At 45.2% G+C, this 25,299-nt stretch overlaps 1 protein-coding gene across 3 annotated transcripts; it reads right to left on the reverse strand.

Moving 5' to 3' along the window:
* Positions 1-955: 955 nt before the first annotated feature.
* Positions 956-15,361, reverse strand: DLEU7 (deleted in lymphocytic leukemia 7). Of its 3 annotated transcripts, none has more exons than XM_040340322.1 (3): positions 15,186-15,361; positions 11,073-11,869; positions 956-1,706 (listed from the first exon to the last, which is right to left on the reverse strand). In XM_040340322.1, the coding sequence occupies exons 2-3, from the start codon at positions 11,499-11,501 to the stop codon at positions 1,500-1,502; spliced, it is 636 nt and encodes a 211-aa protein (XP_040196256.1). In that variant the 5' UTR covers positions 11,502-11,869; positions 15,186-15,361; the 3' UTR covers positions 956-1,499. The 3 variants fall into 3 exon arrangements, with proteins under 3 accessions (XP_040196256.1, XP_040196255.1, XP_040196254.1); XM_040340321.1 differs by having other exon boundaries at positions 11,073-11,872; XM_040340320.1 differs by having other exon boundaries at positions 11,073-11,872; positions 15,181-15,361.
* Positions 15,362-25,299: the final 9,938 nt, after the last annotated feature.

Genomic DNA, 25,299 nt, shown 5'->3' on the forward strand with positions numbered 1-25,299 from the left:
AATAAATAACATTTAAAAAAAAGTAAAGCGCCCTATCCCCCCCCCCCCAAATGCGAACACATGCCTCAGTCCCGAATGCAATGTAAACGGCCATTGCTCCACACACGTGAGGTATTGCCGTGTACATCAGAGCATGAGCAATCATTTTTGCTCCAGACCTCCTGTGTAAGCATCAGAATTGCCCACATGGATGAGAAAAATATTTCCAATATATTTTGCAAAAAAACTATGGGCCATATTCTGAGAGAAGTTACGATGGAGTATCTCAGGATACTCCATCGTATCTCTCTTTTTTGGCCCGTGTATCTATGCGACTGATTCTTAGAATCATTTTCGCATAGATACACTTAAGATCCGCCATGTGTAAGTCACTTACACTGTCGGATCTTAAATGTAATTACGCCGCCCGCCGCTAGATGGCATTTACGTGAAGGTCTCATTTGTTTATGCAAATGAGCCTGCTACGCCGATTCCCGAACGATTTCGCGTCGCGTACCCGTCGCTAACGTCGTTTGCGTAAGCGGAAACTTACTCCTGCTATATGAGGAGTAAGTTTCCGCATGTCCCACGTAGGCCATGTTACGGATAGCGTCGGGTCCGCGTCGTGTTTTTCCGTCGGCTACGTCGTTTCCCTAAGTCGTTCTTGAATACGACTTTACGTCAATGACGCACACGTCGGCGTCATTGACGTTTTCCGCCGAGAAATGGAGCATGCGCACTGGGCTTTTTTAAGCCCCGGCGCATGCGCAGTTACTTAGAATCGGGGGCGCGCTTAATTTGAATAGAAGCCGCCCCCTTGAAGATACGCGTGGCTACGCCGGGCCATTTACACTCCGCCGCCCCAAACTACGGAGCAAGTGTTTGGGGAATACAGCACTTGCTCCTGTAGTTTGGGGCGGCGGAGTGCAAATGCCTTACGCGCCGCCCGCGGACATTTACAGAGAATATGGGCCTATATATATATATGTGACATATATTTACAATATATTGTAAATATATGTCACATATATATAATTTTTTTCCTGAATGTATTGAAAATATATTTCTCTTCGATGTGGGTGGCCCAGGGCTGAACTGGTTAAACATAGTTACATTTAGGCAGAAATTCCCCTTTAAGGGCTGAATTGTTCTGCTAATGCTTGCACCATAATACCTCTCCTGTGTGCACTTCCTTTGTTAGTTATAAGCCGATGGGCTGCTAAAGATTTTTTTTTCTTTCTACCCAACATAAAAGCAAAAAAGGAATTCTATCTAAATGATGGCAAATATCCAAAAGTAAACAGTGCTGCCGATTGTTCAGCCACTCTATTGGCATCTCACATCCCTCTTGCCATAAGATATGTAATCACCGCTGGCGAGGAAGAGATTGGTTTTTGCTCCAGATTCCAGTCTTCTTCACAGTAGTTTAGGCACATGAGTTGGACATGTTGTCCTCTTTGATAAGTTAAAGCATCAATAAAATATAATACTGAATCATGCCAACAATAGTTCCTTGGAGTCTAGTCCTCATGGACTTTCTGTAGTATCTGCTTCAGCTGCTCCTGGGCATTGTGGCAGAAGTCACAAGTCTTAGAAGATGTGTCCCAGGTCATGTTAGTGACAATCTGTATTAGACATTCCTGTGCAGAGTTCAGGTCTTGGTCGAACCTTCTGTCATCTGTCTGAAGAGCCATGTGTGTGCAGATGTTTCTGAACTCTACGCTGTCCTAGGAGGAGTAAAAACACAAGAGTTACTTATAGGAAATTAAAGCAGAACTGTAGGTGGATAAAAAACAAACTGTGAAGCCTCACTGCCCACCCCCACTTAGAGCCAGCTATAATCACATAAGTCCCCTGTCCATGCCCTTTGTCATCACTAGTTCCAGGGCAGGGGGACTACTAATCCAGCAATACAATGGCACCCAAGATCATCGATCCCTTCCACTCCTCTCCGCTGACATCAGGCCTCTTCTGGATCTTGAGAGGACTCCGCTTTTGGACATCCAAAAGAAAGTGTCCATGTCACCAGGAAGAAGGACCCACGCAGGAAGTGAACAGAAGGGGAGAAGGCTTAAAGGGGTTGTAAAGGTAAATGTTTTTTCACCTTAACCACTTAAGCTCCAGACCTTTATGCCGCGTTCAGACGGTCGTTTTATGCGATGTAAAAAAACTACGTTTTTTAAAAACGTCAATTTAATTGACCGTGTGTGGGAGAAAACGTCGTTTTATGTCTTCTGAAAAACGACCAAAAAAAATTGAAGCATGCTTCAATTTTATGTGTCGTTTTTCAAAACGTTGTTTTTTACTTCACAGAAAACGTCGTTTTTTTACATCGCATAAAACGACCGTCTGTACGCGGCATTAGGCAGCTAAATGCCCAGGCCAGGTTTTGCGATTCGGCACTGCATCGCTTTAACAGACAATTGCGATGTGGCTCCCAAACAAAATTTACGTCCTTTTTTCCCCACAAATAGAGCTTTCTTTTGGCGGTATTTGATCACCTCTGCGGTTTTTATTTTTTGCGCTATAAACAAAAATAAAGAGACAATTTTGAAAAAAAAAACAATATTTTTTACTTTTTGCTATAATAAATATCCCCCAAAAACATATATAACATTTTTTTTTCCCTCAGTTTAGGCCGATACGTATTCTTCTACCTATTTGTGGTAAAAAAAAAATCGCAATAAGCGTTTATCGATTGGTTTGCGCAAAATTTATAGTGTTTACAAAATAGGGGATAGTTTTATTGCATTTTTATTATTTTTTTTTTACTACTAATGGCGGCGATCAGCGATTTTTTTCGTGACTGCAACATTATGGCGGACACATCGGACAATTTTGACACATTTTTGGGACCATTGTCATTTTCACAGCAAAAAATGCATTTAAATTGCATTGTTTATTGTGAAAATGACAGTTGCAGTTTGGGAGTTAACCACAGGAGTTATGTTTCACCTAGTGTGTGTTTACAACTGTAGGGGGGTGTGGCTGTAGGTCTGATGTCATCGATCGTGTCTCCCTATAAAAGGGATGACACGATCGATGCAGCCGCCACGGTGAAGCACAGGGAAGCCGTGTTTACATTACGGCTCTCCCCGTTCTTCAGCTCCGGGGAGCGATCGCGAAGGGGCGGCTAGAAACGAATAGCCGCGCCCTCATCCCGGATCGCTCCCTGAGGCTTACCGACCGCCGCATGTACCGGGGGGGTCCAGATCGGACCCCCAACCCGCGGAAAGGCAGCGACGTGCGGGCACGTCGTTCTGCCTGTCCGTGCCATTTTGCCAACGTATATGTACATGCGGCGGTCGTTAAGCGGTTAATGCATCCTATGCATTAAGGTGAAAAAACATCCGACGGTACCGCCCCCCCCGAACCGCTGTTTTACTTACCTGACCCCTCGAAAGTCCCGCGCGCGTCCACGTGATCCTCTTCTGTTCCCAGCCTGGCTGTGGCTAGGCTGGACGGATTAATAGCAGCGCAGCCATTGGCTGGCACTGCTGTCAATCACAGCGGATGGTGCGGTGCGCCGGGGGCGGGGCCGAGTGATACAGTCGGCGGCTATGCCTGCCTTTAGTGTTCCTTTATGGCTGAATCGTCGACTGCAGCTTTAGGGAGGTAAAATGTAGCATTTAGATTGGGTTTCGAGGGGGGGGGGGGGTTATCTCTGAGTGGAATCTAATAAATTTACAGAATATCAACCCAAAATCCAGAAAAACACAAGATACAAACTGTTATAATTTGAGTTTCAGTTCAATGAGTTTTAACTGACAATTGCGCGGTCGTGTGACGTGGCTCCCAAACAAAATTGGCGTCCTTTTTTTCCCACAAATAGAGTTTTCTTTTGGTGGTATTTGATCACCTCTGCGGTTTTTATTTTTTGCGCTATAAACAAAAATAGAGCGACAATTTTGAAAAAAAATGAATATTTTTTACTTTTTGCTATAATAAATATCCCCCAAAAATATATAAGTCGTTACGTATTTTTCTACATATTTTTCATAAAAAAATCTTAATAAGAGTTTATTGATTGGTTTGCGCAAAAGTTATAGCGTCTACAAAATAGGGGATAGATTTATGGCATTTTTATTAATATTTTTTTTTTTACTAGTAATGGCGGCGATCTGCGAATTTTATCGGTACTGCGACCTTATGGGGGACACTTCGGACACTTTTGACACATTTTTGGGACCATTGGCATTTTTCAGTGCTATAAAAATGCATTGATTACTGTAAAAATGTCACTGGCAGGGAAGGAGATAACACTAGGGGGTGAGGAAGGGGTTAATTATGTTCCCTCATTGTGTTCTAACTTAAGGGGGGTGGGACTGACTAGGGGAAATGACAGATTACTGTTCATACATTGTATGAAGATGCGATCAGTGATTTCTCCCCCTGAAAGGACCGGGAGCTGTGTGTTTACACACACAGCTCCCGGTTCTCGCTCTGTAACGAGCGATCGCGGGTGCCCGGCGGGGATCGTGCCTGCTGGGCACTCGCATCGGCACGAGGGGCGAGCAGGGGGCGCGTGCGCGCCCCTAGTGGCTGCAATGCAAAATCATGTAATATTACGTGATTTTGCGCAGCCGAGCCGACCTGCCGCTGTAAAACTACGGTGGGTGGTTGGCAAGAGGTTAAAGGCTATGTATAGCATTCTTTTTTTTCAGTGTATAGCATTTATTCTGAGATAAAGTAGTAAAGGATTGGAACCTACTGTATTTTGGGTTTTTATTGCTGTCTGTGTGCCCTCTAGGTAGGTTTGCCCTGATAACCACTTTATGAAACAGAAAGTGATGGAAAATCATCAGAACAATAGATGAGGGTAGAACTTCCAGTGTGGACACCTGTTCTGGTGATCTGGTGATCACTGTCTAAAGCTAGCCAGAAATGAGAGGAAGGCAATCAATTCCCCCAGCCACACTGAATCTCCCTTGTAGCCTATTGTGTTCAGGCAGCTGCAGCACCAATACCCAAACAATCACTGTATCTGGTAGGACACAATCCTTGTTCAGCTGATTTCCACGATTCATGTCAAACCAGGTGATGCCAACAGATCCAGCCATGGCTTGAATTTCAGCCAATTCTGAAAGAATCAGTGAAAATTGGAGCCGTGAGTTTAAAGTGGATGTAAAGCCACTCTCATCCTTTCTAAACTACTGCCATAGTGCTGATCTATAAGGATATAGATGCCTCCTGCATGTATCCTTACCTGTCAAATGTCTCCCCTCTGTCTGTTATAAGAACTGAAAAACTGCAGATTCTGTGGGTGGATCTGTTGTCTGGAGCTCTGTGGGTGGAGTCGTGATGTCAGTAGACTCCCTGCCCTCCTCTACTCTCCCCTTACACTAAATTCTGCTATGATCACTAACATCCAGTAAAAATCCAGAAAAGTAACCACATGACTTCAGAAAAGGGAGGGGTGGGAATTAAAAAATAACGCCCCGTCTCCAAGCTAGTGCATGAGATATGTAAATAACCTGTCACCTACAGCAAGGGGGGCGGAACAGACTTAGGTTTTTCTCTGTAGGTCCCTTTAATTTCACTGAACAATAAAAGAGGATTGCTCAGAGCTGGATTAACTCTGTGTGGCAAGACTGGGCACAGATGATAGGAAATCTTATACTGTACATTGTACCCAAACTGAATTTTTATCAGTTCACACAAATAGAACTTTCTTTTGGTGCCATTTAATCACTTTCCTACAGGGCAATTACACCCCTTCCTGCCCAAGTCATTTTTTAACTTTCAGCGCTGTCGCAATTGGAATGGAATTGCGCGGTCATGCTACACTGTAGCCAAATGATTTTTTTTTATCATTTTCTTCACACAAATAGAGCTTTCTTTTGGTGGTATTTAATCACTGCTAGGTTTTGAATTTTTTACAAATAAAAAAAGACAAAAAAATTAAGAATATTTTTTGTTTACGTAATTACAAAATTTACTGACAAAAACTAATAGCCAGATTCAGGTAGAGATACGCCGTCGTAACTCAGAATCTGCGCCGTCGTATATTTAAGTGTATTCTCAAATTGAGATACGCTTAGATGTTGCTAAGATACGACCGCCGGCGTATCTTAGCTGTCTATTTACACTGGCCGCTAGGGGTGTGTACGCTGATTTACGCCTAGAAATATGTAAATCAGCGAGATACGCCTATTCATGAACGTACGGTTGCCCGTCGCAGTAAAGATACGCCGTTTACGTAAGGCGTTTTCAGGCGTAAAGATAAACCACCAAAAAGATGGCGCAGCCAATGTTAAGTATGGACGTCGGAACCGCGTCAAATTTTTGAATTTTTACGTTGTTTGCGTAAGTCGTCCGTGAATGGGGCTGGCCGTAATTTACGTACACATCGACAGCAATGAGTCTTTGCGGTGTAATTTAGAGCATGCTCACTGGGTTACGTCCACGGACGGCGCATGCGCCGTTCGTTCAAAACGTCATTTACGTGGGGTCATGCTTAATTTACATAAAACACGCCCACTTCTTCCACATTTGAATTAGGCGTGCTTACGCCGGCACATTTACACTACGCCGCCGTAAGTTAGGACGCAAGTTGTTTGTGAATACTGTACTTGCCTCTCTAACTTACGGCGGCGTAGCGTATATGAGATATGCTACACCTGCCTAAAGTAAAGCACGTCTACCTGAATCTGGCTATAAGTCATTTTTCTCCTTCACTGATGTGCGCTGATGAGGCAGCACTTATGGGAACTGATAGGCTGAACTGGTGGGCATTGATGCCATTGATGGGGTGGCACTTATGGGCACTGATGAGACGGCACTTATGGGCACTGATTAGGAGGCACTAATATGCCACACTTATGGGCACTGATATGTGGCACTGATAGGCAGCACTGATGGGCACTGTTAGGTGGCACTGATGGGCACTAATATGTGGCACTGATTAACACTTATAGGGGGCACTGATAGACAGCACTGGTGGGCACTGATAGGCGGCACAGATAGGCGGTACTGATGGGCACTGATGGACAGCATTGATGGGCAGCACTGATAGCCAGCACTGACTGGCATTACTAATGGGCACTGAATGGCAATTGCGGGCAGTGGTGGGCACTGATTGCTGGCAGTGGTGGGCACTGATTGCTGGCACTGATGGGCACTCATCACTGGCACTAATTTGTGGCACTGGTGACGCTATTGTAATCAGGACACTGATTATCAGTGCTCTAATTACATGTGTAGATGTCTCCCGTGAGGAGATGCCGCTGATCAGCTCTCCATGATTACATGTGATCACCTCTAATTGGACACAGCTGATTACATGGTTAAAGAGCCATGGACGCAGATCTTTTTCCAGAGATTGGGGTTGCGCCGTGTCCTAGCAACAATAGCGTGACCGTGATCGGCAAAAACCCTCACGGGTGCGCAAGAGCAACCTTTCTGGTCCCAGAACGAGAGCCGCCCCGCCATCATTTAACAATGCGCGGGCAGCAACTAGTTAATCACGATTTGGTTTCTTTATGTTATGCTAAATAAATTAAAAAAAACAAAAACAAGTTTTTCTTAATTTCGGTTATAAAAATTTGCAAATAAACTTTTTTTAGGAATTTGTGCCAAAATGTATTCTGCTACAATTAATTTCTTAGGTGAAAATAACCCAAATCAGTGTATATTATTTAGTCTGTTGGAAAGTTATAGGGCCAGATTCACAAAGAATTGCCCTGGCGCAGCGTATCAGAGATACGCCGCTGTATCTTACCTGGCGGAATTCCGAATCCAGGAAGATTTCACACCGTAAGTTACGGCGGCGTAGTGTATTTCTCGGCGCGTATTTCAAATTGGGCGGGTAGGGGGCGTGATTCATTTAAATGAAGCGCGTCCCCATGCCGATTTAAATGCGCATGCTCCGTTTCGAAATTTCCCGCCGTACTTTGCGCGAAATGACGTGGCACCAACGTAATTTTTTGAACGTAGACGTGAGTTACGTCCTTTCCTATTCACGGACGACTTACGCAAAAAAAAAAATTTCAAAATTCGATGCCGGAACGACGGCCATACTTTAACATGGCAGCTTTAACTATACGCCGGGAAAAGCCGACTAGCGACGACGTAAGAGAATGCGACGGCCGCGCGTACCTTCGTGGATCGACGGAAAAAGCTAATTAGCATACCCGACGCGGAAAACGACGCAAACTCCACCCAGCGGGCACCGAAGTATTGCATCTACAATCTGAAGGCGTACGAAGCCGTACGCCTGTCGGATCAAAGCCAGAAGCCGTCGTATCTTGGTTTGAGGATTCAAACTAAAGATACGACGCGGCAAATTTGAAAGTACGCCGGTGTATCAGTAGATACACCGGCGTACTCTCACTGTGAATCTGGCCCATAGAGTCCACAAACTATGGTATGTATCTGAAAAATAATCAATTTTGATGTACTGATGGCCTATATCATTTCTTGAGGACAAAAAATGTCAGGGCAGTACAGATACCCCCCAAATGAACCCTTTTTGGAAAGTAGTCAGTCCAAGGTATTTAGTAAGAGGCATGTCATTTTTTGTCATAAGTTTTTGGAAAAGTAAGAAATTATTATTATTTTACACACTATCACCAGTGCAGTAGAGCCAGGGCGGATAATAATCTATGATTTTTTTTATTTAAATCTGATTTTTTAGATTTTTTTAAAATTTATGTTAATAAAATGCTTTTGGAGTAAAAATCTATCTAAAGATAGTTTTTTATTTAGGATACATTAATAATTTAGTTTATTCAGCATTAAAAGGAGCTTAGTTATGTAGAATGAGGTTGTATATTCTGCAATATTTAAATTTTTGGTAAACTCATTCAATGAATCCAAGCTCTGCAACCTGAGATAACATGCACTGCATTGATGCATTCATGCAATTTCACAGTAACTACCAGCAAGAATGAGTCCTTACATTTAAAGAGCATCAGTCATTTCAGATCCATCATGGCAGCGCCTGTTAGCGGGCATCCATTCGCCTGCTGCCACCACATCCCTCACCTTGTTGTGTCACTGCCGCATCACCAGCCGTCCCATTAAAGTGAATGGGACTGACGGTAAGTCAACAGTGCAGAGACAGTTGCTTTTTATGATTTTTTTTAACACACTTTGACAAGAGCAATATAATGTTACCATAGTAAGAAGTGATCAGTATTTTTTATTTATTTTTTAACACATTATGTTTGCGTACAGAAATGCATTGGTTTACTATATACAAGCATTTAAAAAAAAAATCCATTTAGTTTGTTTTGTTGTGATTAGCTGGGATTAGCCAGAGCTAATAACATGGTACAGATGGACTGTCACAGTGTGAGGAGAGCCGGTAACCGGCAATCCTGGCAGGGGATATGTACATGGGTATTCAGGGTACTGATCATCAGTGCCCTGATTATTAGTGCAGTCCCATCAGTGCTGCCCATCAATGTTGCCCATCAGTGCATATTAGTGCCACCCATTAGTGCCACCTCATCAGTGTCCCTATCAGTGCAACCTAATCGGTACCCATCATGCAGCCTCATCAGAGCCCATCAGTGCAGCCTCATCAATGCCAATATTCAGTGGCAATAATAATTTGCTATTGTCACATAACTGGGTGGGCTCAGGGCGCAGAGCCTGCCCTTTTTTTAAGTCTATTAGAGCCTCTGGCTCTAATCATGTGCTTCTAAAAATAAAAACATTGGAATCCATCCCTGTGCCCCGCATGTAGTTTAGGGGGCCAAACACATTGATTAGGGGGTGGCAACCATATGCCCCGTATGGACGGGCCGCCACGGATGGGTATTGTGTTGACCGCGCAATTGCCACAGCACTGAAAGCTGAAAATTGGCCTGGGTGGGAAGGGGGTGAAAGTTACCTTCAGGGCACATCTCTGGGTTAATGGTCTCATAAAAGAAAGATCAAAAAGACATTCTACATCTCTCTATATTTGTACTTGTCTCTGAGAAAATAATACAAATTAAAAGACTATTTAATAAACATTGTTTCCAAATTAAGGACTACAATTACATTGTTAGTAAGTAGCACTTATTTTCTCCAAAACAGACACACAGGACTGGTTTCTGCAATTTACAAACATCTATAACCCTGCTGCAGAACCTTCATTAGAACCTTCACTAGAACCATAGAGGAGAACCTTCACTAGAACCATAGCGGAAAACCTTCACTAGAACCATAGAGGAGAACCTTCATTAGAACCATAGAGGAGAGCCTTCACTAGAACCATAGCGGAAAACCTTCACTAGAACCATAGACCTTCATTAGAACCATAGAGGAGAACCTTCACTAGAATCATAGACCTTCATTAGAACCATAGAGGAGAACCTTCACTAGAACCATAGAGGAGAACCTTCACTAGAACCATAGAGGAGAACCTTCACTAGAACCATAGAGGAGAACCTTCACTAGAACCATAGAGGAGAACCTTCACTAGAACCATAGAGGAGAACCTTCACTGGAACCATAGAGGAGAACCTTCACTGGAACCATAGAGGAGAACCTTCACTGGAACCATAGAGGAGAACCTTCACTGGAACCATAGAGGAGAACCTTCACTGTAACCATAGAGGAGAACCTTCATTAGAACCATAGAGGAGAAACTTCACTAGAACCATAGAGGAGAACCTTCATTGGAACCATAGAGGAGAACCTTCATTGGAACCATAGAGGAGAACCTTCACTGGAACCATAGAGGAGAACCTTCACTGGAACCATAGAGGAGAACCTTCACTGGAACCATAGAGGAGAACCTTCACTGGAACCATAGAGGAGAACCTTCACTAGAACCATAGAGGAGAACCTTCACTAGAACCATAGAGGAGAACCTTCACCAGAACCATAGAGGAGAACCTTCACTAGAACCATAGAGGAGAACCTTCACTAGAACCATAGGAGAACCTTCACTAGAACCATAGAGGAGAACCTTTACTAGAACCATAGAGGAGAACCTTCACTAGAACCATAGAGGAGAACCTTCACTAGAACCATAGAGGAGAACCTTCACTAGAACCATAGAGGAGAACCTTCACTAGAAGCATAGAGCGGGTCAATCAGGGGAGAATCCCTCCAGAACCTGTACCGATCATACAGTCATCACACAGCACAGTACTCACTTTGATCTGCATTGTGAACTGATGGTCCAGCGGCAGATGTTGCAGCATGTTCTCCTCCACCAGCAGCAGCTCCAGTATAGATCGGACCACCCTGGACAGCCGGTGCCGGGATGCCCTCTGTGCCAGGGTAAGACACCGGGGTGAAGATCCACCATTCGGGTTATCTGAGGACAGTTCCATGGCAGTCGGCTGTGCCCCGGTCTGGGGGGGAGAGAAGTCACTCATGGTGGCCCCCTCTGAAATGAAGAGGTCCGGGATGGTGCATTGTATACCCCTCTGCTCCAGGAGGGGGAGGAGGGTGTGCAGAGCCTTGGCTTGGTGGCTGACAACGTCCCTTATAACTGCCGGACGGGGCATGTCTGTTGTCCTGTGGATCGGGTGCTGGAGGAGAAGAGATGTCCGATGGGAGGGGGGGCTCAGTGCAGACATCCGATGGAGGATCTCAGTGCAGACATCCGATGGAGGAACTCAAAAGGCACTCCGAAGAGCTCAGAGGAGACAAGTGGGATGGAGGAGCTCAGAGAAGACAAGTGGGATGGAGGAGCTCAGAGAAGAGACATCCGATGGAGGAGCTGAGATCTCAGAGAAGACACATCCGATGGAGGATGGCAGAAGGCTGGTCGGTGTAATCTGAGCCCTAGGGCGACCTTTACCCCTTTACCAGTCACACGGCCAGATGCTCCTCATTGTCTGCTCTCTATCAGCTGAGCACAGTGTTATCTTATCGTTACCATCCAGACCTTCAGTGTATTTCACAAGCACGTGTCTGTGCACTTTGTATAAGGGGCGTCAGCTTTCTGCTGTAATGAAAAGAACAAAAAAAAAAAAAAAAAGGAAAAGAAGTTGGAAAGCCAGTCATTAAAATATCATATAAAAAGAAACATGTTAGGGCTCATTTACATTTTTGCAGTGCGTCAATATGTACGCGTTAACGCACATTATGTCACCCGGTAAAGTGTGTTACATTAGCGCAGGCTACAACCACTTTAATATTAGGAGCCGATTATTATGTATGCCTTGCATGTGTTAATGCGATGCAACGCCATTCGTTTTTTATTAGCACCCTAACACACATGCGTTGCAATGTTTGGCAACACGCTGTAGTGCGTTGCAGCAAAAATGTTGTAACCAGTCTGATTTTGTAGACTTTTGGTGAGTAGGAAGCGTATTGATTCCAAAAAATCAATGGGCTTCCTACTCACCAAAAGTTTCCAAAATCAGACGTCGCAAAATGTTTGCCGCGTGTTGCCAAGCGTTGCAACGTATGTGTGTTGGGGTGCTAATAAAAAATGAATGGCATCGCAACGCGTCAACACATGCAAGGCATAGATAATAATTGGCCCCTAATATTAAAGTGGTTGTAGGCTTACCGAGTGACGTAACGTGCATTAAGGGGTATGCGTTAACGTACGGGACAAATGTAAATGAGCCCTAATATATAGATAATAATTGGCCCTTAATATTAAAGTGGCTGTAAAAGCTGACGTTTTTTTTTTTACCTTACTGTGCGCTAAGAAAAAACCTTCAACCCCACCCAAGCCCTCCATAATACTTATCTGATATAGAAAAGAAATCTGCGCTAGTTATTAAAAGTAAATACAGCCGCTGTGCACTAAAACCTAAATACCAGGTTAATCAAACATGTATGTCCTAAAAGTGCAGAGCTAAATAAAATTACCATGTGCAAAACACCATATATGACATTTCAAGTCCTGAGCTACTAGCCAGGCCTCAAGGGTTACTTGCCACCAGTTGCCCCACTCAACCCCTACCCTGCCCTGCCCCTAAACCCGCCCCCTTAAATTATCTCATGAAATGACACTTAAATGTTTTATGCAAAACGAAGTTATAAAAATACTAACAACTTTATCCGTGCCCACCAATGCAGCCTGCCCATGTCCACCATTGCAGCCTGTGCCCAACAATGCAGCCTGTGCCCACCAATGCAACCTGTGTCCACCAATGCAACCTGTGTCCACCAATGCAGTCTGTGTCCAGTGCAGCCTGTGCACACCATGCAGCCTATGTTCCATGCAGCCTGTGCCCACCATGCAACCTGTGTCCAATGGAGTCCAAGGGAGTAACGTGAGCCTAGAGAGAGAGGGGGTGCCACAGAAGGACAAGAAACTGGCAGTCATGTTTCACAGCAGGGCCCGTTCCTGCGCCCAACAAGAGCACCACCACCACTGAAGGCCCATGTTTTCTGCCCCTGTTTAACAGAGGAATGTAATTAGAATTCTTGATATAATATTTCACAGCAGGGCCTGTTTCTGTGCCCAACAAGAATAACTGTGAAGGCTTACAGGGTTCTGGTACCACCAACACCTAAGGCCCAATTTTCTGCAGAGTATATAGGGCAGGCCGTGTAGTATACAGTATATACTGCTGTTCATAGTATATAGTGCCTGGGGGCCCCCCCATGCCATTTTTTAAAAAATTTGGGTGCGGGTTCTTCTTAATATTCATACCAGACCTGAAGGGCCTGGTATGGATTTTGGGGGGGCATCCACGCCATATTTAATTTTTTGGTAATTTGTCTATATTGCCGGGATCCGACAATACATTACAGCCGCAAGCATTTTTAAATGGAATTTTTTCCTTTAGAAATGTAATTTTGCCATGGCACTGTTATAAACATGGAAAAGATGCACTAATTTATAGGCATACTAAGGACACCCCCAGGCACGATATTTAAAGGAATATTACATTTTTCTTGTTTCAATTTAAGCATTATTAATATCACTGCTCACAAAAAAACTGACATTTCTAAAACTTTCTTTGCATTGATACATGTCCCCTGGGGCAGGACCCAGGTCCCCAAACACTTTTTATGGCAATAAATTGCAAATAAACCTTTAAAATTAGGACTTTTTATTTTTTTATTTCGTGTCCCATAGACTTTAACCATGTTTGCATGTTTTGAACAAATTTTTTGCCTGTTCGCATGTTCTGCTGCGAACCGAACCAGTGTTCAGCTCATCCCTACTATTGAGGCAATTTATTTCTTGTATCAGAAGCACAAGTAGCAGTTAGATGATACTGTATTTCCTAATGTAGGAAAAAAACCTTTTAGATGGTTGTCCCCAGAACAAATGTCCACACAGGGAGAATTCCACCTACCTCTTGTAATGGAGTCTATTTTTGAATTCCCCTCTACTTTCATTCTATGGGGTAACCAGTGCAAATGGAGGGGTGAGCCTCAGCACAGGGGACACAAACAACCAGTACTGGCCCATCCATTAGGTGTGCAGGGCCCCCCTATCCATGCGTCCGACCCCCTAATCTACATGCGGGCGCCGGACGCATGGACTCCAATGAGGTTTTTTTTTTAAGCATGTGATTAGAGCCTGAGTCTCTAATAGGCTTCAAAAAGGGTGAGCTTGGGGTGCAGAGCACTGCACTCTGAACCCACCCAGTTGTGTGACAATAGCAAAATAATATTCACTATTGTCACACTGATTCTCCTCCTGGCCAATCAGGAAGCTGGTCCTGAGACCTGTTTCCCGATTGGCCAAAGGGAGAAGCCATCCTATGGCCTAGGAGGTGGAAGGAGGAGGAGACGTATGGCCGCCATGATGCCAAGGAGACTCAAGGGAAGCCCGATTGACGGAGGGAGGACACAGAGGCTGGGACATGGAAGAGACTGAGGGGGAAGCTGCCGCCGTATCCACATCAGTCCAGGGGCAGCACACAGTAAGTGAACCGATGACCGGAGGGGGGTGTGGGTATGGTGTGCGGTGAGGGCTGGAGCAAGAGGGAGGGGGTTCGGGGTCCGTGGTCAGGTCCATCTGCTGCCCCCCCGACCGATTGAGCACCAGCCACCACTGCAAACAACAATAAAAACTTGACAGAGGGTCTAACCTTCAGCACTCTATCAAAACAAAAACATAGGTTTTGCCTAGAGAAACATTTTAATATAGTGAAGAAGATCAATGCATCTGACAGATAATACAATGTAGGCTGGGTTATGAAGATTGGAGAACCTTCCTTTTTCCTGCCAGTTTCTGCCTAAAAATACTTGCATATCTAAATAACTAGAGAACCCCAATCTGACAGAACATACTAGTCTGTGGTTATAATGTCTATATATTTGAAATCCATGACATACATTACCAGAGCTGAATGGCCAGATCAAGTCTTCTTGTGATGTTGTCAGATCTTTGCTGTGTGTATGAATGACACGGAATACATATAACATATACAACTATTACTCAGCTAAGATAATTATATTCTGTGATACGTGATGCTGTGCTGTAAATAAAACAAGCTGACACAACTGGTTAGTACAGGAAGGCAATGCGATGTACGGGATTCAGTCTGACAGCAGAAACTGGGGGGAGGAGAGAAGTCATAATTTAATTATATCTTGTTTGTTCTGACTAATGAGTTTAACATTTTAATGCTCATCTGAGCAAAGCTGGCTGAACATCATTGGAATTTTGATCAGAAATGTTTGTTTTTGAAATGTTCACTTGCTTTCTGAAAGCTGGAAAATGTTTTTCCTTTCTTATTTGAATGAACAAAAACCTTAATGTGATTCTCAGTGGGGGGGGGGTGGGGGGATTTTAATTATTGTAATGCTCATGTACTAGTAAAAGTTTTATCTGGAATTAGAATTTTCAGGGTCATGAACATTTGATACAAACACAGGTGTTTATTGGTTGAGTGTATGCAAAACTGGGTTTGAATTTGATTATATATTAAATATAATTACATTTTGTTGCTTTGCAGCCTAAAAGACACACAGTTTTTGTTTTATCCAGCTGTATTTATTGTATCTACTCAGTGCAACTTATAATATCCAAGTGAAAGATATAACACCAACATGTCAGAAAAACAAAACAAAAAAAAACAAACAAATCAGAGTTGAAAAATTAGCTTTACTGGAGCATTTCAATCCCTGGTAGTGCAACTGAAGCAAACAATCAACTAAGGCCCCTTTCACACTGGGGCGGGATGTGCGGTGGCGGTATAGCGCCGCTATTTTTAGCGGCGCTATATTGTCTGCGTTGCCGCGGAATTGCGGCGGTATTCGGCCTAGTGGTGCGGTAATATCCCCTGCTAACGACCGAAAAAGGGTTAATACAGAGGCGCATTGCCGGCGGTATTACCGCAATTTCCTATTGCCTTCAATGGGAAGGAGTGGTGAAGGAGCGGTAAACACACCGCTCCTCTCACCGCACCAAAGATGCTGCTGGCAGGACTTTTGGAGCGGTCCCGCCAGCGCATCGCCTCAGTGTGAAAGCCCAAGGGCTTTCACACTAAGGCCGCGTACACACGGTTGGTCAATCTGATAATCTGAAGGACCGTTCTCATCCGTTAACCGATGAAGCTGACTGATGGTCTGATGTGCCTACACACCATAGGTTAAATAACCGATCGGGTCAGAACGCGGTGACGTAAAACACAACGACGTGCTGAAAAAAACGAAGTTCAATGCTTCCAAGCATACGTTGACTTGATTCTGAGCATGCGTGGATTTTTAACCGATGCTTTTGCATACTAACCGTCGGTTTTGACCTATCGGTTAGGCGTCCATCGGTTAAATTTTAAAGCAAGTTCTACATTTTTTGACCGAAGTATAACTGACCGATGGGGCCCACACACGGTCGGTTTGGTCCAATGAAAAGGTCCTTCAGTCCGTTTTAATCGGTTTTGACCGACCGTGTGTACGCGGCCTAAGACAGCAGGGCAGGAGTTTTTCAGGCGCTATTTTTAGCGCTAAACCGCCTGAAAAACTCCTCAGTGTGAAAGGGGCCTAAGGGTTGCAAGGCACAAATGATCTCCAGGATAAAGTTGTTGACAGGTACATGTCAGGAGACAGATACAAAAAAAATCATAGGCTTTATCAATGCCTAGAAGCACAGGGAAGTCTATTAGTAAGAAGTGGAAGGGTTTTGGTACAACACAGACCCTCCCTGGATCAGGAGGTCATTCCAAACTGGATGAAAGAGGCAGGAGGAAACTGGTCAGAGAGGCTACCAAAAGGCCTACAGCAACTCAGAAGCCGTTGCAGGAATTTATGACTAATACCGCGTACACACGATCCGAATTTCTGACAACAAATGTGCGATGTGAGCTTTTGGTCGGATCTTCGGACTGTGCGTAGGCTCCATTGGACATTTGCTGTCGGAAATTTCCGACAACAAATGTTTGAGAGCTGGTTCTCAATTTTTTCAACAACAAAAGTTCTATGTCAGAAATTCAGATTTTGTGTATGCAATTCCGACGCACAAAAATCCGTGCATGCTTGGAATCAAGCAGAAGAGCCGCACTGCCTATTGAACTTCATATTTCTCGGCTTATTGTACGTGTTGTTAGTCACCGCGTTCTTGACGATTGGAATTTCCGACAACATTTGTGTGACCGTGTGTATGCAACACAAGTTTGAGCCAATGTTCCGTCGGAAAAAAAATCCACAGTTTTGTCGGAATGTCCCATGGCGTGTACGCGGAAAAAGAGTGGTCAATGTGTACATATGACAACAATATCAAAAATGTTCCACAAATGTGGCTTGTATGGGAGTGTTGCAAGAAAAACCCAACCTTGAAGTTTCTGAGGCCACATGGAAAAAGGTGTTATGGTCAGATGAAACTGTAATTATTTGGCCTCAACACCAAACAATATATATCTGGCAGAAATCTGATACAGCTTACCATCCAAATAACACCATTCCTACAGTAAAGCATGGAGGTGGTAATGTCCTGTAATGGAGTGTTTCTCTGTAGCAGGGACTGGAACACAGAATTTTGGATAAGCAAAAATACCATCAAATTCATAAAGCGGGGGTTCACCCTAAAAAAAAATTCTAACAATACATGGAGCCGACCTAGGAGACCAACGGTATAGGGCTATTTTCACCCCCGGCTTTCCCTCGGTAATGGGCGTTCCTAATCACAGGCTGTGATTGACGTGCTTTTGACCGGCTCTTACTGCGCGTCACGAGTTGCCGAAAGAATCCGAACGTCGGTGCGCATGCGCCGTATAGAGCCGCACCGACGTTAGGCTTCTTTCGGCAACTCGTGATGCGCAGTATGCTCCGGGCGGAAGCACGTCAATCACAGCCTGTGATTAGGAACGCCCACTCCCTGCGGGGAATATTGAGTGACAGGGGAGAAACTGCTGCAGTACTAAGGTAAGGATCGCCATTAAAAAATGGATTAGTTATTGTCTCTGCCTGCTAGTTTACTTGAGCCAAAGTAAAAATTTCGGGTGAACCTCCGCTTTAAGGAAAACCTGCTGCCCTCTGCCAGAAAGTTGTCAGTGCAAAGAAGGTTTTTCTTCCAATGACACGAAGCACACAGAAAAATGTGTGTATGGCTAGCTTAACAAATTCAAAACCGGTGGAACCAGGAGCCACTAATTGATTTACTGTATGTATACAGTATCTCACAAAAGTGAGTACACCCCTCACATTTTTGTAAATATTTTATTATATCTTTTCATGTGACAACACTGAAAAAATTACACTTTGCTACAATGTAAAGTAGTGAGTGTACAACTTGTATAACAGTGTAAATTTGCTGTATGAGTACTGCCAGCATTGTTGCAGAGGTTAAAGAGGTGGGGGGGTCAGCCTGTCAGTGCTCAGACCATACGCCGCACACTGCATCACATTGGTCTGCATGGCTGTCGTCCCAGAAGGAAGCCTCTTCTAAAGATGATGCACAAGAAAGCCTGCAAACAGTTTGCCGAAACACAAGCAGACTAAAGACATGGATTACTGGAACCATGTCCTGTGATCTGATGAGATAAACTTTTTTGGTTCAGATGGTGTCAAGCTATGTGGTGGCAACCAGGTGAGGAGTACAAAGGCAAGTGTGTCTTGCCTACGGTCAAGCATGGTGGTGCGAGTGTCATGGTCTGGGGCTGCATGAGTGCTGCCGGCACTGGGGAGCTACAGTTCATCGAGGGAATCATGAATGCCAACATGTACTGTGACATACTGAAGCAGAGCATGATCCCCTCCCTTCGGAGACTGGGTCGCAGGGCAGTATTTCAACATGATAAAGACCCCAAACACACCTCCAACATGACCAATGCCTTGCTAAAGAAGCTAAGGGGAAATGTGATGGACTGGCCAAGCCTGTTTTCAGGCCCAAATCCTATGGAGCATCTGTGGGGCATCCTCAAACGGAAGGTGGAGGAGCGCAAAGTCTTTAACATCCACCAGATCTGTGATGTCGTCATGGAGGAGTGGAAGAGGACTCCAGTGGCAACCTGTGAAGCTCTGGAGAACTCCATGCCCAAGAGGGTTAAGGCAGTGCTGGAAAATAATGGTGGCCACACAAAATATTGACACTTTGTTCCCAATTTGGATATTTTCACTTAGGGGTGTACTCACTTTTGTTGCCAGCAGTTTAGACATTAATAGCTGTGTGTTGAGTTATTTTGGGGGGACAGCAAATTTACACAAATTATACAAGCTGTACACTCACTACTTTACATTGTAGCAAAGTGTCATTTTTTTTCAGTGTTGCTACATGAAAAGATATAAAAAAAAATCATAAAACGTGAGGGGTGTACTCACTTTTGTGAGATACTGTGTATATGTGTGTGTGTATATATATATATATATATATATATATAGTATCGTCTGAACAGTTCTGTGTACATTCCCCTAGCTTGTACACAAAGGTTTTGAGGACTGTTTAAAATTCATTCATAGCCTAACTGTTTACGTTGACTTGTCAAATACTTTACTATTTTGAGGAATGTTGCAACACTAATTACACAGAATGTGTCATGTGAATAATATGTGCCACATAAGAGTACATAATAAAGAAAATGCCAGAGCTGGTTATTATTGTTTGCATTTTTTTAAGGTGTTTAAGTCAGTCTGTTTTATTGCTAAGCTTTCATAAATATACCGCCAATGCAAACTGCCTACAGTAGTCCTTAAAAAGGTCTTTTAGGTATAAACTTTATTATACAATTTTTTAATTATAAACTAAAAAATCAAACGAACAGGCCTGTGGATACAAAATATGAAAGTACTAACTTACATATTGCTCATTTAACTCTTTGAGTTATTACGAAGGTCTGACAGTAAGGCTGGGTTCACATATAAATGCGAATTGGATGCGGAAATGCACACGATATGCTCATTGAGAGCCGGTTCACACAGGTCCAGGGCGGCCGCGGTCCAGATTGCAGATGGGTCCTGTTCATTTTTAGGTCTGGTTCAGGTGCGAATTCAGGCAAGAATTCAGGCTAGAATCGCACCTGAACCAGTGAAAAGGGACACACCGGACCCCATGCTGTGAACGCACTACTGAGTGTTGACTTCTTCATGAATATGACAAAAAAAGGGTACCAATGAGAAGTAGATATTAATGGCATGTAGTAAAACTAGAGAAGTGACATCAAAAGAAGTCACCCAAAATGTTTTCCATTGGTTATTAATAGATTAGCCAAGTCTGGAGCCCCAGTGCTTTCACAGTTCCTGCCTCACCCAGTCCCTACTAGGGATGAGTTTCGTATTCGAGTCGAACTCATGTTCGACCCGAACATCGTATGTTCGATCGTTCGTCGAATTCCGAATGTTTCGGGCCGTTCGCGCCAAATTCGAGTGGCGTGTCACGGCCCATAATTCACTGCGGCATCGCAGTGCATTGCTGGCCGTTGATTGGCCAAGCATGCACTATAACCCGCATGCTTGGCCAATCACAGCTTGCAGAAAACGGAGAGCCATAATTGGCCAAAGCCAGGGTGGCTTTGGCCAATTATGGCTCAGGGGGTTTAGTACACGCCCCACACTATAAAAGGCCGCCTGCAGGTCGGCCTTGTGTAGTGTGTTGCGGTGGTTAAGAGAGAGAAGACCGAGAGAGTGTAATTTTTTGTAGGTAGATAGAGCAGGCAGGCAGGCTAGTCAGTTAGGGCCCTTTCACACCAGCGGACGAACGGTCCGCTTTTCATAAGTCCGTTTACGGACTTACAATGGTTCCCTATGGGATCACGGCCATTAGCGGATGGAGCATCTGCTAACGTCCGTAATCACCCGCCTCCGTCAGGATCCGTTTTTTCAGACGGAAGAAAACCCTATTTTTCTTCCGTCTGACAGATCGGATGAATACGGACAGACGGTCCGTATTCATCCGATTCCCCATAGGGGAGAGCGGAGGAGAGACAGGGCGGTCTCTGCACTGTGTGCGGGGACTGCCCTGTCAGCCGACAGCTCAGCGGGGATTAACGGAGGAATCCCAGCTGAGCCAAACGGGCTAACGGAGCGGATCAATACGGATCTGCTCCGTGTGAAAGAGCCCTTAAAGTTACAGTGTGTAGAGGATATATATGCATCCCAGGTGTTGTATATATATTTATACACTGTATAGTTTAGCTAGATCTGCTCTTCCTAATTTACTGACAGGCAGGCGATTGTGCTAGCTGCAGTATTCTCATGTGGTGTACTGCCTGTGTCCTCTGCAGTGTGCACCTAAAGCTACGTGGTGTGTGTACTGCCTGTGTCCTCTGCAGTGTGCACCTAAAGCTACGTGGTGTGTGCACTGCCATTGTCCTCTGCAGTGCGCACCTAAAGCTATGTGGTGTGTTCACTGCCATTGTGCTCTGCAGTGTGCACCTAAAGCTACGTGGTGTGTGTACTGTCTGTGTCTGTACTATTTTTCTCAATGATTTTCATCCATATTGCAGGGACCAGACATTACATTAAAGCCGCAAGCAATTTTAAATTACTTTTTTCTTATAGTAATCTCATTTTGTGCAGGGACAGTTCTAAACACGTGCCACTTCACAGGCATACTATAGACACCCAGCAGGTACGATATTTAAAGGAATTTTTCTTTTTTTTTTCACTTTAAGCATCATTAAAATCACTGCTCCAGAAAAAACAACCGTTTTTAAAACTTTTATACATGTTCCCTGGGGCAAGACCCAGGTTCTCAAACACGTTTTACGACAAGAACTTGCATATTAGGCTTTAAAATGAGCACTTTTGAATTTGAACGTTCGAGTCCCATAGACGTCAATGGGGTTATAGATGTTCGTGCGAACGGTCAGTCCGTTTCTAAGGTTCTGGTGCGAACCGAACGGGGGGGGGGGGGTTGTGTTCGGCTCATCCCTAGTCCCTACTGAACCGACCAAATTTCAATCCATCTATAGCCACCTTTGTGACAGAATGAAACAGAACCTATGTATTCCTTTGCATGTTTTTTTTTTAAAGTTTAAAATGTATCTAAACCCGTCAACAAAATTCAGCTTACCAGACCTTAGATGTGATGTATGCAATCGTTTTTTCAGGCTTGTTTTCCTTTATTTTTACTTGCAGTGATCCTGCACACTTCCTATCCTAGGGTTGTCCCGATACCACTTTTTTAGGACCGAGTACAAGTACCAATACTTTTTTTCAAGTACTCGCCGATACCGAATACCAATACTTTTTTTTAAATGTGTCCCCAAATGCAGCCATGTCCCCCACATATGCAGCCATGTCCCCCACATATGCAGCCATGTCCCCCACATATGCAGCCATGTCCCCCACATATGCAGCCATGTCCCCCACATATGCAGCCATGTCCCCCACATATGCAGCCATGTCCCCACATATGCAGCCATGTCCCCCCACATATGCAACCATGTCTCCCCATACCTAGATGCCGCCGCCTAGTTAATCAGCGTGCGGGGAACATTACAGCTTTCATTTGAATAGCTGTCTGTTCCCCGCCGCGTATAGACAATCCCCCTTGCTCGGGATTGGACGGGTGATCTGCACTCTGATAGACAGATCACCCGTCCAATCCCGAGCAAGGGGGAGTGTCTATACGCGGCGGGGAACAGACGGCTATTCAAATGAAAGCTGTAATGTTCTCCGCACGCTGATTAAGTAGGCGGCAGGGGCGTTGCGGAATGCGGCGGCATTGCGGCGGCGGGGGGGGGGTAGTATCGGATCTGGCATCCGGGGGATTTGCAGGAGTACAAGTACTCCCGCAAATGCTCAGTATCGGTCCCGATACTGGTATCGGTACAACCCTAGTGACAACACTTACTAACTGTACTGTATCAGTGGAAGAGCAATGTTGTCATCCAAAATACATTTCCCTCTCCTCTTCACTATGATATAATGAGGGGTGTTCTGTAGTTTTTAGAGATAGCTGGCAACAATGTAACTAATCCTCCTGAGGAAACCATGTGTCCCTGTGACGTAACGAGTAGGGAAGGGGCAGCAGGACTACTTATTATTTTAACATGATTTCTTGGCACAAATATTGTGTGAACTTTAATGGGAAGGCCGGCCGTAGGCGGGCCTGAATTTGTAGGAGGAGTCGGGGGGTTCATAAACCCGCCCTCCTTTCTCCTTCCCCACGGCCGGACCTTCTCGTTTGTGACGTGACGCCGGCGTGACGTCATCAGCAGCCGACGCATCGGCTCCACGCGGCGGAGAGGCGGCTTGTACGGATCCCAGCCTTCACGGCTCCTCGGCTCTTCGGCGCTCTCGGCCCCATCGAACGCCAACGACAGGTGCTCAGGGCTGTTCCCTCTCCTCGCTCGGCCGCTACGTGTCAGGTATCGAGGGGAGGTACTTCTCGGGCAGTGCTGTGTCTGTCATCAGCAAGGGGGGGGGGGGGGTTCTGTGGCTCCCCGACGGTAGGGCAGGTGAGGAGACTGTGGGTGGGAGGGAGGGGGGGGGGGGGGGGGGTCCTGTGGCGCTCTGGCTGGGTCCTGTGGCTCTCTGGCTCTGGCTGCATGGAGATGAGGGGATCTTGGTTGGGAGGGGGGGGGGGGTTGTCTGTGGTGCTCTGACTGCCTGTTTAGTGAGGAGACCTGGGGGGGGGGGGGCGCTGCTGTTCTCAGGGTAACCAGGGGTTTTTTTTTCTGCAGTATTTTCCTCATTTGACGGTGGAGACCTTTTTTTTCATCCTTAATTCATGCCTTTCATTCCCTGCGCAGGATGTTTTCTGTCAATGTACGCCATGTGGTTAAAAATTTCATACATGTGTCCCAGTTAGGGGTTATATCTTGATCCTCCGCATCCCTCCAAGCTGCAGCTGGTGAAAGTATTTTGCTGGGACTGAGCCCTATAGGGTGTCACTCTGAGGCCTGGTCTCCCGGGGGTGAACCACTCCAGGTGTACGAAGTACCTTTTCCAGGTAAGCCAGCCGAGCGCATGCGTTCGTACGTTGTTGATACGCCAATCGTGGCTCAGTTTACATTTTGTTTGTTATCTCTCTCAGCAAATATTGTCTGGTTGGTACATGTCCATCGTTTTCCTTCATGGCTTTCGTTTGTTTTTTTTTTTTTTTTTTTTTTTTCTCTTCTTTCTTTTTCTCTGCTCCAGGACTGTTTTCGTGCAGTCTCGTTTCACGTAAAGTTCAGGGGTCGTGTCAAAACCGTTGCAGTGAGTGTCAGGCATATCGTTCCTTTTGTGCAATTGTTCACACGCAGGGTGCGGGTTCCACGTCACTTAGCGGGCACGCAGGTGTCACCAGCAGAAGGGGGGGTGGGTTTCCGCAGGTTTGGGTGGGGGGGTGGAGTCGCACAGAGTAAGGGGGGGGGTCGTGGTTCCACTGGGTTGTCACCTTCCACAAACGGTGGGCTGGTACGGTTTGAGATGTCTCGTTCGTAATTGACTTGGTCAGTGGCAAGTTCTCCTCAACCGGCTGGTATGGGTCACCTTCTCCGTTTTTCATGCTTACGTGGCACTTCGCGGCACACTCGTTGTGCCTGGTTCGTCCAGGGGGGTCTGATGCACTTCAGTCCTTTTACGTCTATTGTTACAGGTACCAGACGCAAGGTTCCTGTTAGGTGTGGGATTTCCGGTAAAGGTAAGCCGGGTTCCGGGAACTTAACCTGATTTGTCCACGGTCATCAAGGGTTTGCCTACCACTGAGGGTCGCCTAAATCGTTTAGGTTGCAACGGGTTGAGTTTCTTCGTTTTTAATTGACTTGAGCAGTGGCAAGTCTACTCACCCGTTCGGGTCCTCTTTTTCGTCACCCATAGTTACTCAGCAGCTCCTAAAGCGTGGGACCTGTCTCGTTTCAAGGTCCGAGAGGGGGGGGGGCCTGAGTGTTTCGTTTTTAATTTGTCTGCGTCGGCAGATGGCTCGGCCCTCCCAGTGGAGGGGGAGGGGGGGGGGGTTTAGGTTTGTTCCGTTCCAGGTCAGGTGGGTTCAAGAGTGGGGAGGAGGGGGGGATTAGGCGGGGTTTTTTCTCATTGGTCTATGTAAGGCTCTATCACGGTGTTTGTCTTTTCATCAATTTTTTAGGACATGTC

This window comes from Rana temporaria, chromosome 2, assembly GCF_905171775.1.
Source record: "Rana temporaria chromosome 2, aRanTem1.1, whole genome shotgun sequence".
Lineage (NCBI taxonomy): Eukaryota > Metazoa > Chordata > Amphibia > Anura > Ranidae > Rana > Rana temporaria.